Genomic DNA, 18248 nt, shown 5'->3' on the forward strand with positions numbered 1-18248 from the left:
TGGGGAGGAGGGCAGTTGGTTGAACATGGGCTGTAGCTCCTGCTCCTGCCTTTCCTGCAACTCAACCATACGCCGGAGCATATCAGTTTGATCCCCCAGTAGCCTCAGCATTGCCTCCTGCCTTCTGTTAGCAAGCTGACACCACCTATCATCTTCAACCTGCCACCTATCATCTTCAACCTGCAACCTGTCCTCGCCTTCATATTGTGCTTTCCTGGACTCTGACATTGCTTGCCTCCACGCATTCTGCTGTGATCTTTCAGTGTGGGATGACTGCATGAGCTCAGAGAACATTTCATCGCGAGTGCATTTTTTTCACCTTCTAATCTTCGCAACCTCTGGGACAGAGATGATCGTGTGAGTATTGAAACATTTGCAGCTGTGGGAGGGAAAAAAAGGGAGAGTAGTAGTTAAAAAGACACATTTTAGAGAACAATGGGTAGACTCTTTCATGGTGAACCTTGCTGTTAACATTACATAGCACATGTGCTTTCGGTACAAGGTTGCATTTTGCCTTTTATATTGAGGGTCTGCCGGTTTGCTGTCAGAGATCACACATGGAGGGCCGGGCAACAGAATTCGGCTTGCAGGCAGCCACGGTAAGCCACTTTGGCTTCTTTAACCTTCATAACATGTGGGAATGGTTTCAAACAGCAGCAACCCCATTTCCCATACCAAGCAGCCGTTGAATTGGCCATTTAAAATGGGTTGGCAATTTAAAAGGAGGGGCTGCGGTTTTCGGGTTAACATGCAGCACAAACCCAACTTACCCCCCCCCCCCAACACACACACACAATTCTCTGGGATGATCGCTTCACCCGTCCCCCCACCACGTGGCTATCAGCGGGGAATATTTCTTTTCAGCCACAGGCACACAGCCCAGCAGGAACAGCCACCTCTGAATGTTCCCTTTACTAAAATTACCCTATTTCAACCAGGTGACCATGAGGAGATGTCCCTGGAGGATTTCCACTCCATCCCCAGACAGGTTAACAGACATTTCCACTAGCTGTACTGGCTGCGAATGCATCCCAAGTCTTCAGGACAAATTAATCATTAAACACGCTTGCTTTTAAACCATGTATTATATTTATAAAGGTACACTCACCAGAGGTCCCTTCTCCGCCTGGTGGGTCCAGGAGCCTGCCTTGGGTGGGTTTGGGCGGTACTGGCTCCAGATCCAGGGTGAGAAACAGTTTCTGGCTCTCGGGGAAAACAGTTTCTCCGCTTGCTTGCTGTGCATTAGCAACCTCCTCCTCCTCATCTTCCTCGTCCCCAAAATGCGCATCCCTGTTGCCTGATAATCCATTGATGGAGTCAAAGCACAGGGGTGGGGTAGTGGTGGTTGCACCCACTAGAATGGCATGCAGCTCATCATAGAAGCAGCAGGTCTGGGGCTCTGACCCCGAGCGGCTGTTTGCCTCTCTGGTTTTTTGGTAGGCTTGCCTGAGCTCCTTAAGTTTCACACGGTACTGCTGCAGGTCCCTGTTATAGCCTCTGTCCTTCATGCCCTTGGATATTTTTTCAAATGTTTGGGCATTTTGTCTTTTGGAACAGAGTTCTGATAGCACAGATTCGTCTCCCCATACAGCAATCAAATCCCGTACCTCCCGTTCAGTCCATGCTGGAGCTCTTTTGCGATTCTGGGACTCCATCATGGTCACTTCTGCTGATGAGATCTGCACTCATCTGCAGCTTGTCATACTGGCCAAACAGGAAATGAGATTCAAAAGTTTGCAGGCCTTTTCCTGTCTCCCCCAAATTCGACCCGGCAAGGTTGATTTCAGCACTAATCCCCTCGTTGGGGGAGGAGTACAGAAATCGATTTTAAGAGCCCTTTAAGTTGAAAAAAATGGCTTTGTCCTGTGGACAGGTGCAGGCTTAAATCGATCTAACGCTGCTAAATTTGACCTAAACTCGTAGCAAGACCAGGGCTTATATATTGAAGCTGAGTTTAGTGCTGTTCTTATCTGAAAACTAGCCAGTGTGTCTGCTGGGCTTCACTACAGAGACAGAGCTAAATAAATGGCACTGTCTTAGGTCCTTGCAAAATGTGAATTAGTTTTTTAAAGTTCACGCAAAATCCATTGGTTTATGCCATGCAAGGAAAGCAGACTTTCTCCGTTAAAAAGAAAACAGTCGAGTCTTATTGTCTGCTCATATAATTTGATTACAGTGCAGTGTGAGCCATCAGCATTATCATGTGACCAGTCCCAGGAAAGCCTCACTTGGGGCAAAGAGCTGGGGGCGCATTTGCAAAGGGCAGGGTTTAGATGCATACTCAGTGCAACGCTCTGCCTTGTTCTGGTGTGGTAAGTGGCAGCCCCTGGAGAGAACAGGAGATGTGCATTTACTGTGAAGGCTGCTGGCCTTCCCTTGCAGAAAGTCTTGTCACTGATCTTCCCAGATCCTACGCCACCAGAGATGCTTACGGAGAAAAGCTGAGCTGAATTCTGCAGCCCAGCCTGTGGGGCAGTCACACGCCACATCATCTCGGCCAGGGAGGAGCTCTGTTCTTTTTCAGACGTTCTAGGTCCTCAGCGCCAGTAACTTAGCCACTCTGCCCAGACTGGAGATGCTGAGTTGCAACGTCCAGGGCACAAATGATCTGAGAAAGTCACTGCAATGAGGTCCAGGGCTGAAGTCCGTACTCAGTGAAAACTCCCACAGTCCCCCAGGCCCAGAATGGAAGTTCTCACTGAGTAAAGACTAAATATCTCAGAACTGGGGCCAGTAATTTGTGTTGTTCTCACCTTAACTGAGCGTTCCAGTGGTCTGTCTGGGCAGTGTTGAGAAGGCCATGATGCTCAAGGGCTCCACCCTAGGGAATCCCCAGTCTCTCCCTAAATGAAGGTTTTAACAAGATTTCCAGTACAAGCCTGATTTGCTCCCGTTTCACTTAGTTTTCCCAAAAGCCCTTAGCACATCCAATGTTGCTTATGTCCTCAGTAGCCAGAGGAAAATTTGTTTGAAATTTTTGAACTGAAAGAAAAAATGGTGTGTGGTGGGGGAAATAGTTGACTTTCCCTAACTGGTCCGGGCACATCTGGGCCTTTCAACAGTGGCCTCTGATTTTGGGAGGCCAACCTCAGGTACCTTGGGCCTGTCTCTCAGAGAATCTGAGCAGCCCAGCTCTCGTTGACTTCGCCTTGTGATTGGCATGTGTGTGTGCTCAACCCTTCTGAAAATCTGGCCCAAGAGGTGTCCAGTTAGGCATCCAAAATGACTGGCCACTTTTGAACGTGGAGCCCTTTTATCTGAAAGGTACCTCGAGTGGGGTATTTTAGGGAGTTCTACAGTGCTGGTCTCTGTAGTGTCTAAGTGCTAATTTGCTTCATTCTTGTTCATGGGACAATTTCTGTGGACACTTGTTTTTGTAGTTATTCACCTTGGACATAGGAGCAGATGATGCTCTGCCAGGGATTGGCAAACATAATGAAGCCTTTTAGATTAAATTACAAAATTAGGGGCTATTTGCAGAGTAAGAATTACTCACTTGAGTAAAGGTTGCAGATCCAGGTCCTTAGTGGCTGAAGAGAATGCAGGGGATGTGCTATATGTGGATGTTATTCAAGCATTTCATTCTCTGTTTCATTGAAATCTCACTCAACATTCAGATTGGCTTGGAAATGACACTAGCGCATGGGCTGAGAACTGGCTGCAGGCCTGAAAACTTGTGAGCCGTGTAACATGCTGGGCTGCTAGGTCCAGTGCTGCTGCAGGGGTCTGTGATAGCATCATCTGGTTTCATAGATTCCATGGCCAGAAGGGACCATTGTGATTGTCTAGCATAACACAGGCCAGAGAACTGTTAAAAAAATATCCGTTTAATCTCTTCATTAACACCATAGAAGGGGGTGTAATGGCAAGACACAGAGAGACCGAGAGATCCTGGCTAAAGGGAAACAATGCACCTGAGACAACAGAGAGTGCCTGAGACTCCTTTCCTGTGCACCCAGCTGATCCCTGCCTTCGGCGAGGGCGGGGATGAGCGGGATTCATGCTACTAGTCTCCTTCCTTATGTTTGCTTTGCGTTCGCTTTGGGTCTAACGAAGAAAAGGCCCGTGAGCTCTGCCAGGAACTCCTTTGGGACTCATTTCCACCACTGCAGGCTAAACAGCCATGCAGAGTGTTCACACACATTGTGGCACCAGTTTAACCAGAATGTCCACGCTGCTATGTTTAGTGCACTAGCGCGAGCCCTGCTAGCATAAGTCTCTCTAGCTGGGCTAGGAGGCGTGCTGCCTGCTGCCGTGTGGCCAAGCCCTTGGAGGGGGTGTATTCACAGGGGGAACTGAACGAGGGGGTGATTGGAGCTGCGTGGAAAGCAGGGGCAGAAGGATGTGGAGAATGCCGTGGGCACATTCCCTGGCGTTTCTCTTTAAGAAGCTGGTCTCAGTGGAGGCAGCTCTGAGCTCTCAGCCTTCCCATCCCCTGGCTCCTGCCCACTCACTGTTTCACTGTCCTCTCTAATTCTGTCTTTCCTAAACAGCACATACCCTTCAATACCTGTAGTTCAGTCATGACTACTATTCCACCATGTTTCTGTTACCCCTATAATAGCTGGTTTCACTTCCTGCACCAGTAGCTCTAGTTCCTCCATTTTGTTACCTAGGCTCCTCGCATTGGTGTACAAACATCTTAATTTTTGCTATTTGGCCTCACTCACATTCTTTACCCGATTAGGCATGGACATTCTACAGCCAGTATGACCTGTTAGACTGGTATCCACACTGCCCTTCCTCCTTATAGCCATTCTCCTACCCACGGCTGTATCCTGTCTTACTTTGTTTTCTTCCCTCTCAATGTTAAAATCCGGTGTGGAGATTACCTGGACATCTCCCAACCATCCCCCCAGATTCCTAGTTTAAAGCTCTCTTAATCAGTTGTGCCAGCCTCCATCCTCAAAGTCTATTTCCTTCCCTACTCAGATAAAGTCCATCCTGAGAGAATTGTCCTCTGTTCATGAATGCCTCCCAGTGGCCATACATCCCAAAGCCCTCCTTATAGCACCACTGCATGAGTCATCTGTTGATAGTCATAATCTTGTCACACCTTTATTGCCCTTCTCTAGGAACAGGCAGAATCCCACTGAAGATCAGTCCTAGCCTTCACAACTTCCTCAGGCAAGGAGTTCCACAGGTTGATTGTGTGATTGCTGCCCATTTAATTTCATTTGGTGGCCCCTAGTTCTTATATTATGGGAACAAGTAAATAACTTTTCCTTATTCACTTTCTCCACACTACTCATGATTTTATAGACCTCTATCCTATCCCCCCTTGGTCTCCTCTCTTCCAAGCTGAAAAGTCCTACCCTCTTTAATCTCTCCTCATATGGGACCCGTTCCAAACCCCTAATCGTTTTAGTTGCCCTTTTCTGAACCTTTTCTAACGCCAGTATATCTTTTTTGAGATGAGGGGACCACATCTGTATGCAGTATTCAAGATGTGGGCATACCATGGATTTATATAAGGGCAATAAGATATTCTCCGTCTTATTCTCTATCCCTTTTTTAAATGATTCCTGACATCCTGTTTGCTTTTTTGACTGCCGCTGCACACTGTGTGGGCGTCTTCAGAGAACTAGCCACGACTCCAAGCTCTTTCCTGATTTTCTGATCCTGGACGGGAAGGTCTGTGTGTTCCCCAAGAGGTCCAACGACGCATGCGCCATCCTGTCGCCAAGGCTGGAGAGGCTGCAGCAGAGCTTCACCGTGTGCCAGAGACCCTTCAGCCACCTAGCCCGTCCCTATGGCCTCTTCTCCTGTGCCACCAGGGACACAATGACCAGATCCTGCTCTGCCAGGAGAGCCCCACTGAGTATCAGAGGCACGTGGGCAAGGAGCCCCTGACGCTCAGTGTCCCACCGAGCAGCAGCAGTGCCTGGCCTGGGACTCGGCCACGGGGCTGGTGCAGCGGCGGCGAACAGGCAAGCCTTAGGCAGGAAGGGTGCTGCCGAGGGCTGAGCCGGCGATCGTCCTGGGGAAGGACCAGGACTCCTACGGGGGCTCATTAGATGCCAATCAGGCATTTGTGGGGAGGTGAACGTGTGGCATTATGTGCTGTCGCCTGAACAGATGGGGCAGCTGCACAGGGAGAAGCTCCCAGCCCCGGGCCAGACAGGGCAGCCCGGAGTTACCAGCTCCAGGCTAGGGGGTGACGGAGCCCACGGTGCACGGTGCACTGTCAGCGCCCAGGAAACTGGAGTGGGGAGGAGTGGGAGGGCCCTGGGAGATGGAGGGAGCCACCCGGCTGCTGAGCCCTGGGAGCGGGGGAGACGCTTTTCACAAGTGACTTGGGATTTTGGGTGTCTCAGTTTGTGGGACACCTGGAAGGGCCCAGCTCCAGAGGGGGCTGAGCAATCTGCTGCCAAGACCTGGCCATCCCAGGGGCCCCAAATCACTCGTCGCTTATGAAAACATTGGCCCTTGTCTGGGCCCATTTGTGCCTGATGGGCTTCTCTGGAGGCCTCCCGTCTCTGTGTCACTATTGAGTCCAATGAAGTGAGGAAACCTGCTGGGGCCTCTGCTGGTAGGGCTCCGAAATCAGCAAGGGGTGGGCAGGAGCCTCCCACGCAGAGGCTGTGAGCTCCCTGGGTGGATGGGGAGATGGCTGGGGATGGGCCCTCAGCACAGCTAATGCAGAGACCCCTCTGCCGCTACCCATCCACTGCTGCACTCATCACCACACAGAGAGCTGGGCCCAACCGGCCACTGGCCATAGTAGCTCACGGTGAAGCCCTGCAATCCTGCCCCACCCCGGCCTTTCCCATTCGCCCTTCCACAGTAGGGCAGCAGCCTGAGCCAGGGGCACATTCATCTCTGTGCTGAGAGCTGCCTGGACACTGAGCAGAACCAAAGTCCAGCGCTGGGACCCCTGAGACACTGCTTCCCCCGTGTCCCCACCGGCACAGGCAAAGCCCCTCCCAGGGCCGCTGCCTCCTGCCATGGGGACTAGTGCGCTTTTTGGGCCTCAGCCCTTCAGAATAGCAGGGTTGAGCTGGGTGAGATCTGCTTCCACCCATCTCCTGACAGAGCCAGCCAGGGAGCTCCAGCAAGCCCCCCAGTAACTGGCCTGGCCACCACTTGGTGCTGCTGTGAACACCCTGTCAGCACCAGCATAGACCCTTTTCCAGCACTGATGTCACCTGCCAGGTGCATGACATCATATGCCATCCCAGGGACCCAGAACTGCTGCTTCCCAGAATGCATCAGTCAGGGAAGCGGCTGATGGGTTAGAAACCACTGCAGTCTCCTGGCACCTGCCAGGCAAGTCTAGGCAGGCTGTGGGGAGAGGGTGTTTCTGACCCTGGATGAGGGCCCTGCTGCGCCTGCACCCAGCACATGGTGTAACAAGGAGCCGTGCTGGGCAGGGCCATGGTGGACACAGAGAGCGTGTGGGCAGCTCATCACCCCTTTACCTGGCCTGGCTCTATTATGGCGGCGGGGGCGGGGGGTGTTCCCTGTGGGCTGAGCCTCCCCTCCATCCCCCTCAAAAGCTGCTGTCCTGGAGACCATTCCATAGCCAAGGTAGGCTGGAGGGTGCTGTGGCTGGAGCCTTTGCCAGCAGCTGTGAGAGCGCTGGCCCCGAGGCCAGCACTGCAACCACAGCTGTGCCAGATGCCCTGCATGGCTGCATGTGGCTGGCCGAGCCCTTTTTCTTCCGTCCCCCCCACCTCGGGAACAGCCTGTTCCTTCTTGGGACAAGCTGTTGAAAGTGTGGCTGGTTTCCCGTATGCAGCTCTAATGAGTAACTGCCATGATCACCAGCCCTGCAACCTCCCAGCCCCAGCCTCACCCCCTGCATCTGCAACTCTGACTGCACCCGACCTGCAAATACTGGAATATTGTTTACCCATCGATTCTGCTGCCGTCACCACTGGGGATATAAATCAGGGCTGGTCCCCCTGGTCTCTGCGTTTGGGGACTAGCATTGCCTGGGGCAGGTTTCAGGGCAGAGCGGCCCTGGCCTCCCACCTCCCTTCTCTGTGTTCCTGCCCTGCTAACACTCCCCTCTGGGTCGCTCTGCAGGTGAAGAATATGGAGAAACTGCAGCTTTGGCTCCTCGTCCTTGCTGGCTTCTCAGGAACGGTCGCCCAGACAGGTAGGGGTAGAGCCGGCTGTGCCAGGGGGCCGAGCCCTGGCTGAATCTGCAGAAGGATGGGGCTGGCAGCTGGCTTCTGCAAGGTTTAAGATGACCCTTGTTATTGCAATGCTGCTACTGCTGCTGCAAAAAGCAAATGCAATTTTAGGTTTCATTACCAGAGGCACAGCATGCAAGTCCCGGGTGGAGATGGCGCCGCTCTGCTCAGTGCTGGTGAGGCCTCAGCTGCTGTACTGTGTCCAGTTTTGGTCCCCAATGCATAGAAAGGATGTAGAGAAACTGGCAAGGATCCAGAGGCAAGCGACCAAGATGATCAAGGGGAGGGAATTCAGGCCATCTGAGCACAGGCTGAAGGAACTGGGTAGGTTTAGTTTGGAAAAGAGGAGATTAAGGGGGAATATGATAGCGAGCTTCAAATGCTTGAAAGGCTGCCATAAAAACGATGGAGAAAAGTTGCTCTCTCTTGCCACAAGAGGCAGCGGGTTCAGACTACAGCAGAGCAGATTTAGATGAAAAACTTCCTAACGGTAAGAACAGAAGGACAATGGAGCAGACGCTTAGGGAGGTTGTGGAAGCTCCTTCACTGGAGGTTTTCAGAAGGAGGCTGGAGCCATCTGTCTGCGATGGTTTAGCCACAACAAATCCTGAATCTTGGCAGGGGTTAGACTAGATGACCCTGGCGGTCCCTTCTAACCCCAAGGGTCCATGATTCCAAACCCTCTTCCTGGCTTGCTTGTCGAGTGTGTGGGGAGAGGAGGGGACGAGCTGGGCTGGGTGCTGGGACCCTCACTCACTCAAGTCCCTTTGCTGCAGCGGGCCTGGGTGCTGGGGGAAGCTGTGAGCTGTCTTTGCAGTGACAGTGTTCCCAGGTTCTTGGCTCAGCAGCTCCTCACACTGAGAGTTGCCCCCCACAGCAGCTGCAGAGAAAGGGAAGAGAGGAAAACGAGGGAGGGAGAAAGGAGGTTGTGGGGGAGGACAGGGCTCCATGGGGCATCGGCCAAAGCACTCACCTCCCAGCGCTGAGTCTCATTGCCAGATATACTGCAAAACCCCAGAGAGAGGTGCCTGGGCAGAGCTGTGTGTGTGGGGAGCTTAGGGCTGGGATAACAGGGGGCTGCAAGTCGGGATTGAGGGGCATCGGCAGAGCTGTGTACATGGCCCATTGCACAGCAAGAGCAGGGCCCTGTGGATTGTGGCCACGGGCAGAGGTGAGCGCATGCGTGGCTGGGAAGGGGTGTGAATGTCCAGGGATAGGAATAGCAGTTTTTCTGCAGGCCAGGGCTGGAGGCAGCCCAGACTGGAAGGGCAGCAGGTACCGCGATCAGGATCCCATCTCTGGGCACAGCGTGAGAGGGAAGCTCGCCCTCTGTCAGCCCAGCCTGTCCGTCGCCAGCCAGGACTGAGCCTCCTGTCTGAGAACATGGCCCAGGTTCCATCCAGCCTCAGCAGGCACAGGGCCAGCTCCTCAATGGGTGCAAATCAGCAGAGCTCTGGTGACATGACTTGTTGTGCCTTGTTAACACCAGCTGCAGCTCTGGCCCACACGTTTCCTCATGGGAGAGGTTGAAAACCTAGAATGAGCCATTTTCTGACAGGCTAAAATTTCCTGCATCCGAGCGCCCATGGGGACGAGGAGCAGCTCCCCTACAGGGAGCGAACAGCACCACCCCTCGCAGGGCACGTTTCACCAGGGGATCCGCAGGTACCATGCAGATGAGCTGGGATTCACTCACAGATCGCCCCCCTCCACCAGCAGGCAGTCACCACGCGGGCGGGACCCAGTGGCTGTCTGTGCATAGCAGCTGCATGGCAGAGCCCTGGCGCTGGGCGCAAAGAGGGATGCTGTCTGCAGGGGATTGTGGCTGGTGAACGCACTGGGCTGAGCTGGGGTCTGACAAGGCCTTGCTGTGGGGATCAGAGTGCCGGCCTGGTCAGACAACTGGCACCTTCCTACCAGTCAGCTGGATCCCATGTGAATTCTGGGTCACACCAACTGATTTACTGATTCCAGTCCGCCGAGCCAGGGGTGAATCCATTAGCCAGGTGCCACAGGGCAGGGTGCCACGGGGCGGAAGGGTGGCAGGGAGGGGCCAGTGCCAGGCGCGTGGGTGGCAGCGACTGGGCAGGCTTGGCCGGAAGCCTTGGGGTAGAGCAGATTCAGCCAGGTGCTGTGGGGGATAGACAGGCTCGGACCCCCACAGCACCTTGGCGTAAACAGGCTCAGACAGGCACTGTGGAGTAGGTAGGAGGGGGGCCAGGCGGGCTCGGGTAGGTGCCCTGAGGCAGGAGGGGAGCTGGGCAGGCTCAGCCAGGTGCAGTGAGGAAGGGGGGCTGGCTCCTGCTCCCCTGAAGGCTTGTTACACGCTGTGACGAGTTACTTGGGGTCTCCTGGGGCTCGGCAGGCTCAGCCCAGCTCAGTCCCCTCTGCATGGGGAGTGCCGTGCCACCGTGCTTTCCATTGACCTTATGCGGGGCTGGGCAGGGCGACACGCTCGCTCCACAAGCAGGAACGGAGCAGGCGGGGGAGCCCCATTGGCCTGTGGCCGAGGAGGCTCTGGAGTCCAGCAGTCTCTGGGCGGGCCCTGGGCTGGCACAAGAGGCACACCCCCTGCTCTGGACAGCGCTGCTGGGCTCTGCCCTGGGCGCCTATCCCAGGTCTGGGCCCAGGGCTCTCATTCACCCTCCTGGTCAGCGGGCTCTGCGAACCCCAGCACACACGTGACTGCTGCACTCTCAGGCAGCCAGCGGGGCTCAGACCCAGGTGGGATCTGCAGGGACTCACTGTCCTCCCTGGAAATGGCTGAAATCGTGCCCTGAGCTTTGGGAGACAAGCAGCATGATGCTGCCCGTGCTCTTCGCACAGGGAACGGGTTAGGGCCCAACTGCCCTCCCCTGACTGCCAGGCATCAAATGCCGCCCGAACTGCCCTGCAGCAACCTGCACCCCCTGCCCAAACTGCCTCCCCAGCACCCTTCATCCCCCTGCCCGAACTGCCCCCCCAGCAACCTGCACCCCCCTGTCCGAACCGCCCCCCCAGCACGCTGCCCCCGCTGCCCGAACCGCCCCCCCAGCACCCTTCATCCCCCTGCCCGGACCGCCCCCCAGCACCCTTCATCCCCCTGCCCGGACCGCCCCCCCCAGCAACCTGCACGCCCCTGTCCGAACAACCTCCCTAGCACGCTGCATCCGCTGCCCGAACCGCCTCCCCAGCACCCTTCATCCCCCTGCTTGAACTGCCCCCCCAGCACCCTTCATCCCTGTTAAGGTTCCCTCCCCACTCTGAACTCTGGGATACAGATGTGGGGACCTGCATGAAAGACCCCCTAAGCTTATTCCCACCAGCTTAGGTTAAAAAATTTCTCAAGGTACAATTTTTTTCTTGTCCTTGGATGGGTTCTGCTGCCACCACCAAGTGAGTTAGACAAAGATTCAGGAAAAGGACCACTTGGAGTTCCTGTTTCCCTAAAATATCCCCCAAGCCCCTTCACCCCCTTTCCTGGGGAGGCTTGAAAATAGTTTACCAACCAAATAGGTAAACCAGGTGAGCACAGACCAGAGGCTTGGGTTTCTAGGACACTAAAAACCAATCAGATTTTTAAAAAACAGAACTTTATTATAAAGGAAAAAAAAAAGTAAAAGAAACCCCTCTGTAAAATCAGGATGGAAGGTAATTTTACAGGGTAATAAGATTCAAAACACAGAGGATTTCCCTTTAGGCAAAACTTCAAAGTTACAAAAAACAGGGATAAACCTCCCTTTTAGCACAGGGAAAATGTACAAGCTAAAACAAAAGATACTTTAACGCATTTTTTTGCTATTACTTACTATTTTTGTAAGTTAGATGTATTATTTAGGAGGAGTTAGATTACTTGCTTGGTCTCTTTTTTTGTCTTTGAGAGAACACACAGAAAGAGACAAAGTAAAAAACCTTCCCCCCACAGATTTGAAAGTATTTTTTCCCCTTATTGGTCCTTTTGGTCAGGTGCCAACCAGGTTATCTGAGCTTCTTAATCCTTTACAGGTAAAGGAGGGATTTTATACTACCCTTACATGTATGTTTATGACACTCCCCCTGCTCGAACTGCCCCCCCCAGCACCCTTCATCCCCCTGCCCAAACTGCCCCCAGCACCCTTCACCCCCTGCCGAAACTGCCCCCCCCAGCACCCTGCACACCCTACCTAAACCGCCCCCTAGCACCCTTCATCCCCCTGCCCGAACCGCCCCCCCCACAGAACCCAGCCTCACTGGCCGCCCGTGTCTCCCTGGCAGATCTACATGGCAAAGTGTTCGTGTTCCCTAAGGCATCTGGAACTGCCCATGTCATCCTGAAGCCGAGGCTGGAGAGGCCGCTGCGGAACGTCACTGTGTGTCTGAGATTCGGGTGCGACCTGACTCGGGCCTACAGCCTCTTCTCCTACGCCACCAAGGCCAAGGACAACGACTTCCTCCTCTTCAAACCCAAGCCCGGGGAGCTCAGTCTGTACGTCGGAGGCGAACTGGTCACCTTCAAAGTCCCAGAAAGAACAGGAACAAGCTCTGGGTGGGTGCACATCTGTGCTAGCTGGGAGTCCGCCACCGGCATAGCCGAGCTCTGGGTGAACGGGAGTCCCTTACCCAGGAAGGGGCTAAAGAAAGGCTACTCTGTTGGCGCCCAGGGCGTGCTCGTCCTGGGGCAGGAGCAGGACACCCCTGGGGGTGGGTTTGACGTAAATCAGTCATTTGTCGGGGAAATCACAGATGTGTACATGTGGGACACTCTGCTTTCCCCGGATGAAGTTAGCCTTGTCATGAACAATGGGGTCCTGCCTCACCTCATCCTTGACTGGACAACCCTGAGCTACGAGACCAAAGATTATGTTGTCATTAAACCCAGCCTGCTGCCAGTGTACTGAGGGCCCAGCACTGCTTGGCTAGTGGGGCTGGAAAATGGGTGGGGGCGCAAAGCAAGGAATTGTCTGTATCACTGTGGTAATGTAATGGACCTGCTCGGCAGGGCGCTGGCCAGAGCCCTGCGATGGGAAAGAGGCAGGTGTGCTCCGGAGATCTGCACATGGACCTGGGACCAGGGAGCTCCTCACGTCTATCTCCAGCTCTGACCCCAACTCCTACTGGGACCTTGGGAAATCACATGGGCCAGATTTGCACGGGTGCTCACCTTGTAACAGGGCCAGCCACCCCTGAGCACCCCCTGCTGGCCAGGGGTGGCGCTGCGGTTCCCTGCCTCAGTTTCCCCTCTTGGACTCTCAATCATTCCCCCAAAGCCTTTCATGAGTCCAATTACAACAGCCCTTCTTGGGGTCTGGTTTAAGGCCATAAAATGCCAAAGGATTCAAAGAGCCCCACCCGGCTTAGCCTATGAGCAGACCTCTGTGCCTGCCCATGGCTCCAAGGAGTCTGCAGGCAAACCCCCTTTGCTGGTCCCTCAGCCTTCTCAGGGTCCCTGCAGCACACCCTCTGCAGCATCTTTGCACTATTTCTGACTGGGCTCAGCCCTCCTTCCCAAGGGGGCTGTTCTCTGCTGCAGCTCTGCCAGGCTCCCTGCCACTGCCCATGGCCCCCCCCCATCTCTAACCCCCTCTAACTCATCTCCCCTGGAAATGGCCATGTCACAGGCCGTGGCCATCCCCCTCAAGGGGCAACCACCCTGAGGCACACACCTGTGCTGAGCTTTTGAGCATTCATCCTTCCTTCCTGTGAGGTGCTGATGGCAACATGTGCCTCCCGGGGAGTTGGGAGGTAGAACCAGACCAAGGCTGCCTTGTGAACAGTGCACAAGGGGTTCAGGCACCCGAGCCCCACTCAGTTCAATGGGAGTTTGTGCCCAGCCAGAGTCTGTGATGTGCTTGGAGCACAGCAGTGCTGGAAGTGTCAGGGGCCTTCATGGTCACCATAAGCAGAGCCTGCCAGAGCAGACCAGCTCCATGTGTCCAGCCTGATACGTTCCTGGGTTGGCTCAGTGCTGGAGACATTTCCCAGCCTTGTACGTCATTATCTCCATTGCTTCTGGGAGGCATCCCAAGTACTAGGTCCAAGGAGCCCCACGGTTACTCTACTGCCTCTCCACTGGGTGCCTAGGGCCGAGTTTGGAATGACTGTGATCACCTGTGTTGTAAGAGACTGTGCCATTGTCCCAGGGGCTTGGCGCCCTGCCAGTCCCAGTAAATGACCCTTTCAGCTGAGCTGTGTGCATGGTTATTGGGAACCCACACGGTGACCTGCAGGGCCCAGCAAGGTGGGTGCTGTGGTCAGACCTCTTCTAACACCTCTAAGTGCCCAAAAAGGGAGAGAACAGGTGGGTGGGGGCTTGTGGCTCCAGGCCTTGTGCAGGTAGCTAAAGGGGGGTCTGAACAGTTATCCACCCTGTTTCTTTGGTTGCCAGGTGCCCGCTTTTCAACCAGAAAGTCTGGTCGAAAGGGGACCTGACAATGTCCGGTCAGATGTACTGAGTGGACATCTAAAGGGCAGTTACCACGGGGCCGGGGGAGACACCGGGTCATTAAACCATGCCAGCCCCATCTCAACCGGAACTGCCTTCTACCTGCAAGTAGGCTCCTTGTCAGACTGCAGCAGCTCCTGCAGCCCCAGAGCAGAGGGGGGGGCCCAGCTGGTGGGGGGAGGGAGGTGGAGACGATCCAGTGAGGGGGAGAGGGGGAGAGAGGAGCGATTGACTGAGGCAGGGCGATGGGGAGAAGAGGTGGAGAAGGAGACAGGGCCTCATGATAAGAGGTGGAGCCGGGGTGGAGCCTTGGGGGAAGGGGTGGGGTGGGGGTCAGGGACTTGGGGGAAAGAGTGGGGAAGAGGGCGGGGCCTTGGGGGTCTGGTTACCAACAATCCAAAAGGTGGCAACCTTCACTGTTTCTGAGAGCTACAATGCATCGGTGTACAGGAGAGACTGATTCCACAAAACACCCTGTCAGTGTGTACTGCTCTTCACACAACACAAAGAAAATGGAGAAACCACACAGGTACTGTTGGGTCAGCCTCATGTTGCGTGCACGCACACACATACACACACACACACTCACTCTAAGCTCAAGGCCTCCTATCCCCTTCAGGGGCAGGCAGCTGTGAGCAGCTCCCCTTTCTCAGAGATGCTAGCTGAGTGACTGCACAGAACACATCAGGGACAAGACCCTGGTTCTAACCCCAAAGACTTCCGTTTCATTCCTGTGGTCACACTGCCTTAGGCCAGAGCTCGCTTAAAAATGGAATTCCTGTCCTGATAGGAATGGTGACATTTTAAAAGGTGGTTTTGTCCCAAATCAGGAGGAAAATTCAAAATTGCAGAATATTTTGCAAAACAAAATTTTTTGATTTGGACCCATCAGAATGACCTTATCACAATGTTTCATTGTGATATTGTCAAACCCCTTTAATGTAAGCAGGGTCTGAATGAGTTTTCCTCTGACATCTAATGATGAGCTATGGAATAGGACTTCAGGAACTGATCTCATTTGCATGGGCACACCCACCCTGCCTAGGTGCTCAGCATGATGGGATTGCTTGCCCAAATGATCACTTTTGGCTGGTGTTGCATCCCCAGTCTCCTTGTTATTGGGACAGGAGTAAGAAAGTGTTGTTATCCTTGTTGTGTGCACCAAGGGCAGCAGAACTGTGCTTGGAAAGCCATGACTAATCAACTAAATGGCACTCGCTAGGCAGGGGACATAGGTTCCACAGACCAGCAGTGGTGATGGGATTATGAGTAAGTATATTTGGCGGGGTGGATGTGATTGCAGGGTGCTAGAGACCATCTGATCCACCCTTTCACCACTCTGTAATAAAAGACCTAATTTAGACTCAACTGAAAGTTTTGTTACATGCTGTGGGGTTGAAATAATTGATACCTAGATTTGAATGTTAGACCTGCTTTGGGACAGTGTTTCTGGTGTAAGAGACTGCCCAGTATGTACCAGCAGTGAGGATCCCATACTAACAATTGGAATCACTGAGAGCTGTGTTAAGTGGTGGGACTTGAAGGCATCCTGGGGGGTTGGCAATCATCTGGCACAGTGGTCAGTGGAGAGGTGCGGCAATCAGCCAGCAAGGCAGCTGTTGGAGAGGACTGGAGTGGAGCACCGCCGAGCAGCGTGGCGATTGGCTAGCAGGGTGGCTGGCGGAGAGATGCGGAGCACCAACTGGCCAGCAGGGCAGCTGCCGAAGAGGAGCGGAGTGCTGATCGGCCAGCAGGGCAGCCGGCAAAGAGGAGTGGCAAGCAAGTGCCTGGGCAGTGGAATGAGTAAGGTGCCAGGGTGGGAGGTGTACTCTGCAGATCCATCTCTGAACTCTGGGTCTGCACTGACCAAGGACAGCAACCGTGAGTGGGATGCAGAGGACGGACTGGCATGTTAAAGGGACTTTTGGTTGCTGGACTTAAGAACCCGAGGGGGAAAGGACATTGCCAAACTTACTTGGGGGGTGGGTGTTTTGCTCATGGTTTATGTTTTGAACCCTGTTTGCGGTGTTTTCCCAAATTAATGCTGAGTTACTTCCCTCCTTTTATTAAAAGTTTCTTTGCTACACTAAGACTCTGTGCTTGCGAGAGGGGAAGTATTGCCTCTTAGAGGTGCCCAGGGGGTGGTATGTAATAGTCCCAGATCACTGCGTGCGGGCTCGAGCTGGTTTTGTGTTGAATTGTTGAAAAGGAACCCCTAGATACTGAACCCGGCCAATGCTGACTGGCAGAAGGGTTACAGAAATATAATATCAAAATAATGAATAATCTATTAAGAATACAATACAATATAAAAGTAAATTGAAATGAAAAAGTCAAACTGAGCTAAACTATTTCATGTTGATTTTTAATCTTTTTAGAAATGTTTCCTTCAGATGTTTTGTTGAAATTGACACGTTCCCACCAAACTTGACAATTTTGACTAAGCAGCCCTTTCTGATGGAAAACTGATCAACGAGCTCTCCTTTTGGCATGAATATGCCAGATCTCTGTTTGGCTGTCCTGCCTGTAGCACCTGCTTTACCCACTTCCAGAGCTGGGAAGTGAACCCAGGGGTTACCATGTGCTTCTGCTGTCTAGCCAGAGGTGAAAGTAGGCTGGTACCGGTCGGTATGGCGTACTGGTAAGAAGTGGCTGCCTGTACCGGCCCGTACACAGCCCACATGAAAGTGCTGCTGCTTTAACATTGCTGACCCTTTTGCCCCCCTCTCCATGCCACTGATGGGGTGGGGTGGGGTGCGCAAAAGGGGCATCTGCCCCGGGGCCTGATGATTTAAAAGGGCCTTGGGCTCCTGGTTGCTGCCACCACTACACAAGCAGTGGCCGGAGCCCCAGGCCATTTAAATGGCTGCCAGAGCCCTGGGCGGCATGGGCCGGGCAGTATGGAAGGGCTGGTGAGGGGGGGCTGACCCCACCAGTTCCGGGGCCCCGGAGCTGGGCCCCCTTACCGGTAAGTATTGTATCTTATTTTCACCCCTGTGTTTAGCCAAGAATGTGTCACCCACTGCCAAAGCTCATGGTGTGTGGATCTGAAAGTTCCATGTTCAAACCTTGCTGCCGAGCCACGGGCTTGTCGTTACAGGTCCCTGTGGAGGAGTGGGAATGGGGAACCCTGGAATGGGGGGAGGGGAGGTTAGAGGGGTCCACACAGATCCTAGTGTGGGGAACCCTGGTAAGGAGGAAGGGGGGAAAGAGGGGCACACAGAGCCCCTGGCATGGGGAGAAGGTGAGAATGGGGGCCACACAGAGTTCCTGGCATGGGGGGAAGGTGAGAATGGGTGGGCACACAGAGCCCCTGGCATGCGGGGAAGTGGGAGGTGGGATGCAGTTAATGCTGGTGGAAGGAGGAGCATGCTGGGGGGAAAGAGAGGTGACACAGCTTCTGGAAGGAGAAGGAGATTGGGGGACCAGTATGGGAGGAGGGTCTGGGGGCCACACAGAACCCCTGGTATGAGGGAGCAGAACGGAGTCCCTGCTATTGAGCGGGTTAGGAAGGTGACACATGAGGAGATGGAGGGATGCCAGGAGCCCTGGGCTGTGCAATGAGCTTGGCCAATACAAGCCAAAGAGTGTGCGGGCCCTAGTATTTCATGTGGTTCAAGGAGGGTCCACAGGCAATTTCTGGCAGAGCCAAGGCTAGAATCCAAATCTGTCCTGGAGTGGAGTCACTGCAAATCCCAAACCAAACC

At 53.9% G+C, this 18248-nt stretch overlaps 1 protein-coding gene across 1 annotated transcript; it reads left to right on the top strand.

Moving 5' to 3' along the window:
• Positions 1 to 7926: 7926 nt before the first annotated feature.
• On the top strand, positions 7927 to 14284 carry LOC102929341 (serum amyloid P-component). Its single transcript, XM_007066073.3, has 2 exons — positions 7927 to 8104; positions 12375 to 14284. The coding sequence occupies exons 1-2, from the start codon at positions 8041 to 8043 to the stop codon at positions 12995 to 12997; spliced, it is 687 nt and encodes a 228-aa protein (XP_007066135.1). The 5' UTR covers positions 7927 to 8040; the 3' UTR covers positions 12998 to 14284.
• Positions 14285 to 18248: the final 3964 nt, after the last annotated feature.

Source organism: Chelonia mydas, chromosome 24, assembly GCF_015237465.2.
Source record: "Chelonia mydas isolate rCheMyd1 chromosome 24, rCheMyd1.pri.v2, whole genome shotgun sequence".
Lineage (NCBI taxonomy): Eukaryota > Metazoa > Chordata > Testudines > Cheloniidae > Chelonia > Chelonia mydas.